This window comes from Chinchilla lanigera, unplaced genomic scaffold (genome assembly GCF_000276665.1).
Source record: "Chinchilla lanigera isolate Chin_1 unplaced genomic scaffold, ChiLan1.0 scaffold00036, whole genome shotgun sequence".
NCBI classification, from domain to species: domain Eukaryota; kingdom Metazoa; phylum Chordata; class Mammalia; order Rodentia; family Chinchillidae; genus Chinchilla; species Chinchilla lanigera.
Window position 1 is genome coordinate 8,858,705 of NW_004955437.1, and position 7,738 is coordinate 8,866,442.

General features: G+C 47.2%; 1 protein-coding gene across 2 annotated transcripts in view; it reads left to right on the plus strand.

Moving 5' to 3' along the window:
• Gltscr1l (GLTSCR1-like) overlaps window positions 1-7,738 on the plus strand; it is a 54,562-nt gene that overhangs the window by 16,875 nt on the left and 29,949 nt on the right. For both annotated transcript variants that reach the window (XM_005389725.2, XM_005389724.2), the window contains exon 5: window positions 2,664-4,346. In XM_005389725.2, the coding sequence (XP_005389782.1) occupies window positions 2,664-4,346 (1,683 nt within the window). The remainder of the gene's footprint in view (window positions 1-2,663; window positions 4,347-7,738) is intronic.

A 7,738-nucleotide genomic window follows, 5' to 3' on the forward strand; every position in this document is an offset into this window, starting at 1 on the left:
GTGTGTGTGTGTGTGTGTCTTTTTGAGACAGGGTCTCACTATGCAGTTCAGGCTGGCCTTGAGCTCACTTTGTAGCCCAGGCTGGTCTCAAACTCACAACAATCCTCCTGCCTCAGCCGCCTAAGTGCTGGGATTATAGGCATGCGCAACCATGCCTGGCCCCAGTCCTTTTTCATACATTTTTATTTTGAGGCAGAGACTCCCAAAATTCGCTAAGTTGGCCAGCTGTGGTGGTGCACACTTATAATCCCAGCACTGGGGAGGCTGAGGCAAGAGAAGTACTGCAAATTCGTGGCCAGTCTGGGCTACATAGTAAGTTCAAGGCCAACACTACATAGCAAGACCCTGTCTCAAAAAAAAAAAAAATTGTCCAGGCTGGCCTCGAGTTCTAGATCCTTTTGCTTCAGCTTCCCAAGTAGCTGGATTACAGCTGTGCACCACCTCCTGGTTACCTTCACCCTTTGAACTATGGGTGGGAAGCTCACCCAGCCCCTCACTGAGCTGTGTAACTAGACGCCTCAGTAAACCTCTGTGATGTTCAGTTTCTTTGCTTATGAAACAAGAATAATATTTCTTTTTTCCTTTTCCTTTTCCTTTTTTTTTTTTTTTTTTAGTGCTGGGGATTGAACCCCAGGCCTCATGCAATAGATAAGCTTTCCCACTGAGCCCCAGCCTGAGTAGCACTCCTGATGTTTGTTTCTTTGTTTCCTGACATGCATTTTGAATGAGGAATAATGGCACGTGATACTATAAGCCCATAAACTAGATATTGAGCCTGTCGTTCAGCATGAACGCTTTGTATTCACTGACTCTCTGACTTCCATATGAGTATTCCTTCTGACTTTGAAGGTTGCTTTATTCAGGGGACCTCGTGGCGCAGTGGTAGCGCATCTGACTCCAGATTGCTTTATTCAGTATTATTTATTGGGAACTTTGATTGCATTATGTCAGGTGTAGTAGAAGTGTTTAAAATATTCTAAAAAAGATGGACGTCTGTCCCAGCATTGAAAGAGGGTGAGGCAGGAGGATCACACGTTTGAGTCCTGCCTGAGCAATTTAGAAGACCCTGTCTTAAAACAAAAAGGCCTGGGGCCATAGCTCAGTGGTAGAGCATCCCTGGGTTTAATCTTCAGTATCTCAAAACAAAACAAAACAAAAGTCTGCCTTAAGCCTGTGGGCTGTTAATCTGTGGACTGTGAACGCACTGAACTGTGTGACATAGTGCAGGAGATGCCCATTGTTGCCTTGATGTTTCTCTGCAAAGAAAGCCTTCTGCTTTCATTTGCTTTTCCTCCTTCCTTTCAAATGATTCGCCAAGTCCTAAGGTGATGTCCTTGTTGTTCAACCTTTATCGAGTGTGAAAGGAACTGTTCTTGGCGTTTTTTTTTTTTTTTTTGAGACAGGGTCTCACTGTATAGTTGAGGCTGGCCTTGAACACCCTACATAGTGCAAGCTAGCCTCAGACTCGCAGCCGTAGCCTCTCAATTGCTGTGACAGGCTTGTGCCACCATGCCCACCTACCACTCCTGGCTTTGCGTCCCATCATGATTCTGAGGACCTTGCACTTTAGGCCTGGAGCAGCTACAATTTTACAAATTGGCATACTCTTGTTTTGCTTTTTGCAGTCTTGAGGATTAAACCAGAACTTGGCCTTCACATTGAATTACCTCCCCCTCCTTTTTCTTTTGTCTTTTTTGTGACAATCTTTTGCTATACAGTTCAGGCGGCCCTTGAACTCACTTTATAGCCCAGGTGTGGCCTCAAACAGCGGTCCTCCTGCCTCAGCTTCCCAAATGCTGCGATTATAGGGGTGTGCCACCACACCCAGCCTTTATTTATTTTGAGACAAAGCCTAAATCATTCAATTGCCCAGGCTGGGTTCAAACTTTTAACTTGCTTTCTTTTTTTCTTTTCTTTTCTTTTTTTTTTTTGTCTTTGAGAGACAGGATCTCACTGTACAGTTCAGTTTGGCCTTGAACTCACTTTGTATCCCAGGCTGGCCTCGAACTCCCAGTGATCTTCCTGCCTCAGCCTCCCAAGTGCTGGGATTATAGGATTGCACCACCACACCTGGCTTGGTAATGGTTCTGATGCTTGAACCCAGGGCCTTGAACACTCTAGACAACCATGCTATTTCTGAACTAGCCCATGGCTCAGACTTGCGATCCTTCTGTCTCAGCCTCCTAAGTAGCTAGGAATACAGACATGCCTCACTGTTCCCTGCTTGAAAGCAATCCTAAAAAGCAAAACCTTAGGAACTGGAAGTGTACCTCAGTGGTAGAGTACACACTCACCCTGCACGAGGCCTTGAATTATGCTTCAGCACTAAAAAAGTAAAAGTAAACGGACTGTGCCAGTATCCCAAAACCATGGAGCTGAGCTCCAGGTAATCTTCAGTATTTTGTTTTGTTTGCACCCTGTAAAATAATGTATCAAAGAACAGATGCATAGACTTATAGACATGATGGTAAGTGATGCATAGACTTATAGACGTGATGATTACTAAGGAAGTAGCAGAGTAGAAATCGGTGGGCAGAAACTCTCCAGAGTTGTGCCTGAAATGCAGAGTGTTGCTCTATTTATATTCAAAAGTGAGATGAACCTTTTTTGTAGCTCTCTTCAAAGACTGGATGTGCCCTGTAACGTGTTGCTTATTTTTTTAGAATGCTGATCCTAAGTCATCCCTAAAAGGCGTAAGCAACCAGCTCGGAGAAGGGCCCAGTGATGGGCTGCCCCTCTCAAGCAGCCTTCAGTTTCTTGAGGATGAACTTGAATCTTCTCCGCTTCCCGATCTCAGCGAGGACCAACCCTTTGACATTCTCCAGAAATCCTTGCAGGAGGCGAACATCACTGAACAGACACTGGCGGAAGAGGCGTACCTGGACGCCAGCATAGGCTCCAGCCAACAGTTTGCACAAGCGCAGCTTCATCCTTCCTCATCAGCATCCTTTACTCAGGCTTCTAATGTTTCCAGTTACTCAGGGCAGACGCTGCAGCCGATAGGGGTGACACACGTGCCCGTGGGGGCGTCGTTTGCGAGCAGCACGGTGGGTGTGCAGCATGGCTTTATGCAGCACGTGGGCATCAGCGTTCCCAGCCAGCATTTGTCCAACAGCAGTCAGATTAGTGGTTCTGGTCAAATACAGTTAATCGGGTCATTCGGTAATCAGCCTTCCATGATGACGATTAATAACCTAGATGGATCACAGATCATATTAAAGGGCAGCGGGCAGCAGACGCCGTCAAGTGTGAGTGGAGGGCTGCTGGTCCACAGACAGACTCCAAATGGCAACTCCCTCTTTGGAAACTCCAGTTCCAGCCCCGTAGCACAGCCTGTTACCGTTCCATTTAACAGCACAAATTTTCAAACGTCTTTACCTGTGCATAACATCATCATACAAAGGGGTCTCGCACCAAATTCAAATAAAGTCCCGATTAATATCCAGCCAAAGCCTATCCAGACAGGTCAGCAGAATACGTACAATGTGAACAACCTGGGAATCCAGCAGCACCATGTGCAGCAAGGGATCTCTTTTGCCTCTGCGAGCTCGCCCCAGGGCTCCGTGGTCGGCCCACACATGTCGGTGAACATCGTCAACCACCAGAACGCTCGCAAGCCCGTCACCTCGCAGGCCGTGAGCAGCGCCGGGGGCAGTATCGTCATCCACTCGCCCATGGGCCAGCCGCACACGCCCCAGAGTCAGTTCCTCCTCCCCACCAGCCTTGCCGTCAGCTCCAGCTCGGTTCACCATGTCCAGACCATCAACGGGCAGCTCCTGCAGACTCAGCCCTCCCAGCTCCTTCCCAGCCAGGTGGGCTCGGAGCACGTCATGCTGAACAGGAACTCCTCCAGCATGCTCAGGCCTAGCCAGCCGTATTCCGGACCCATGCTCAACAGCCAGAATGCTGCCGCTGTCCAGCTAGTGTCCGGCCAGACCTTCGCCACCTCCGGCAGTCCCGTGATCGTCAACCACGCCTCCCCTCAGATCGTGGGTGGACAGATGCCCTTGCAGCAGGCGTCTCCAACCGTGTTGCACCTGTCACCCGGGCAGAGCAGTGTTTCCCAAGGAAGGCCTGGCTTCACCACCATGCCCTCAGTGACCAGCATGGCAGGACCCAGTCGGTTCCCAGCTGCCAACTCAGCCAGCACTGCCCATCCTGGTCTTGGGCCTGCGGCTCAGTCTGGGCCCTCCGGAGCAAACTTTACGGGAGATCAGCTGGCCCAGCCCAACAGGACTCCGGCACCAGTCAGTGCGTCTCATCGTCTTCCAGTTCCTCCTTCCAAATCTACCAGCACCTTCAGTAATGCGCCTGGCGCAGGAGTTCAGCAACAGTTCTTCTGCCAGGTAAGGCCTTCGGGCAGATGACGGTACAACAAATTGCAGATGGAAAAATAAAATGTGCATTTACTGGATTATAATTTTCATCTCCCAGTGTGTTAGCTTAAAATCTTCAATCTATGATTGGTTGCCCCCCCACTTTTTCCTCTTAACCTAAATATTTTACCCAGCCGAATGTGGTGGCGCATACTTATAATCTCAGTACTCAGGAAGCTGAGGCGGGAAGATCACCATGAATGTGAGGGCAGCCTGAACGACATAGTGAGACCCTGTCTCAAAAACCAAAGTAAATAAATAAAATTTTTTACCCAGCACAGCACTGTGGTTAGAGTCTTTGGATCAGACTCTTGGATTTGAAGCTGGGCTTTCTGACATGAAGCCCATGGACTGGCGCCTCTAGGCTTTATTTTCCTCAGCAGGAAGATGGAATGGTTATGTTACCCGCTGCAGTGTCGTGATCCTACAGAGCCTTAGCGTGAACCCACGTAGCACTTGATGAAATACAGATACTACGGCACTAAGGAGGAAAATGACTTCAGGTTACATTCACACTCCATGGCATGCCTGGCCTGCGGAGAGTGCTGTGGCTTCTTTCTCAGTAAGAGCTGGAGAGCTTCAGGGACCCCGGGGACTCAACGGTGGGCCTGTGCACGTGAGGAGAGATCCCAGCTGACCATTGGCCCACATTCCTGAGCCTGGTCTTGTGCAGGGAAATTATCATGGGTGCTTGGATTGTTTCTGAACAGGAACCAGTGTCAGGTCATCGGTGTCCGCCGCTCCCCTTCAGCTGATCTTTGACTCCTGTGCTCTTGGGTCTCCCATTTCAAGCATGTGCAATGGTCTGGGCTGCTGCTTCTCAGGTGGGAGGAGCCATTCCACACCCACTTCCACCCCACACCTGCCCTCATCCTCCTTGCTACTGCTTTTCTCCCAGCCAGGAGTTTCAAGAACTTCTCTGTTTCTTTGTATCAGTGTGTTTCAATATCAGCCTCTTAAATATGTTTACAATGATCTTTTAAAAAATGTGTAGCAGAGCCGGGCGTGCACCCCTGTAATCCCAGCACTTGGGAGGCTGAGGCAGGAGGATCGCTGCAAGTTCGAGGCCAGCCTGGGCTACAAAGTGAGCTCAAGGCCAGCCTGAACTGCATAGCGAGACTCTGTCTCAAAAAGACGAAAAAAACCCAAAACTGTGTAGCTTTGTCTTAGTGATTCCATAAAAAGGCCTAAGGAAAGAAAGATTATTTATGGTCAGGGTTGTTTGGTGTATTAGTTTTGGTATCAAAGGTGTGTGAATGTAGACTGTGTGTATATATATGTGTGTGTATTTGAAATAATGTCAAACCACAGAAAAGTTAAAACTGCAAGAATCGTGCAAAGAATTCACATATACCCTTCACCAACATTTCCCAAATGTTAACTTCTTACCACATTGGTTTTATCCTCTTTACCCCTCCCCTTCCCCTACATACCACACACACACACACACATAATTTTCAGAGTAAATAACAGGCCTGATGCTTCTTGACCCCAAATGACTTCAGATTTCAGTGTATATTTCCTAAAAACAGTGATATTTCCCTCTATGCATAATTATCAAAGTCAGTAAATCAGCATTAATACAATAAAATAATCTACACACCTCGCTCATAGTTAGTACTTCTTCCAGTACTGTCCCTAAGAGCAAAAAAAGGAAAAACTGTCTTGAGTCTGTGATCCAGGATGCACCCAGGGTCCTGTCTCGTTTCCTGCCCTCTTGCCTTTACATCTTCAACACATCTTCTGTCATTGGCTTTCATGACCTAGTGTTTTTGATGACTACAGACCTGTTATTTTACCCTCCACTGGTGTTTCTCTGATGTTTCCTGCCGGTTAATTTCAGGATGTACATTTTTGGTGGGATCATCACAGAGGTGTTGTGTGCCAGAGGCTCATGATACAGATCTGTCCCCTTCATGGTGGCGTTAACCTTGGACATTTTGCTCAGGACAGTGTCTGCCAGGTCTTGTCGCTGTTTTCCTTGTTATCTCTAGTTAGAATCTTCTGTAAAGTACTTGAGATTCTAGATAGTGGATTTCTTATTAAACTTGGCTTGGTGATTCCAGCCTGAATCCCTCCCCATCTCTTTCATTCCTTTCCTATCTTCCTTCTTTCCTTCCTTCCTTCTTTCCTTCCTTCCTTCTTTCCTTCCTTCCTTCCTTCCTTCCTTTCCTCCCCTCTCCTTCTTTCTATTTTTATTTACTAGGGACTGAGCCCAGGATCTCATACATGCTGGACAACTGCTCTACCACTGAGCTACATCCTCAGCCTGTATTGTTTGAAAAACGACTGAGCTCTTACGATGAAGGTTTCCAGATGGAAACTTTCTCATTCCACGTCTGTTTTCTACTTGTGTGGCATTTACGAGAAGCTTTTCCTGCTCTTCCTTTTATATATTTGTTTGTTTGCTTGTGTGGATGCGGAGTTCAGATTCTTATTTTATTCAGTGAGTTAAAAACTGTTACAGACATTTGAGGTTCAAATCTACCCAAGATCGGCCACTGGGCACCCCTGCAGAATGGCTTCTGCTCCTTTGGACGTGTTCTGTCATGCTCTGAGCACCACCTTTAATTTCTGGCAAAACAAGATGTTCTGTGTTCACCTTTTAATTTCCCTGTCCCTGCCCCAGAGTCAATAATTTCTTGTAGGAGATTTACTCCTTCTAGTGGACAACAGTGCTTAGAGATCAGCATCCGAGCATTCAGTGTGATCACTGCTGCTGGGCTGTCTCTGCTGGGAAGCGCGAATGTGCGTACATGCCCGACATCCTCGACATCCCAAGCTGTTTATGTACCTGTCTCTCTGTGCACGTGCTTGGAGTTCACACTGATGCTTCCGGTTCTAACCCACATCCACTGGATTCGCCCAAACTCCCTCTTTTCTATACTCATGACACCCTTTTCTAACAGGGAGAAACCCAGCTCTACACTTTGTTTACTCATTCATTCATTTTCCTCAATTGCAGAATTTGCAGAATGTAGTTTTAGGATTGCTAATCCATGTTTTTCATCCCTATGAAAAACAAACCTGAGCCGGGGATGTAGCTCAGTGGCACAAGTGCCTGCCTGGCAAGCACAAGGTCCTGAATTCATTTCCCGGTACCAAAAAAAAAAAAAAAACCAGCCAAACAAACAAACTACTAATTAGACTTCATTATCAGCTTAGAGTCGGGCATCATGGCACACGCCTATAATCCCAGCTTGTGGGATTACAAGGCACTGGGAGGCTGAGGCAGGAGGATCATGGCAAGTTCGAGACCAGCCTGGACTACAAAGTGAGCTCAAGACCAGCCTGGACTGCACAGCAAGACCCTATCTCAAAAAAACAAAAACAATCAAACAAACAAAAAAATAGCTTACAGT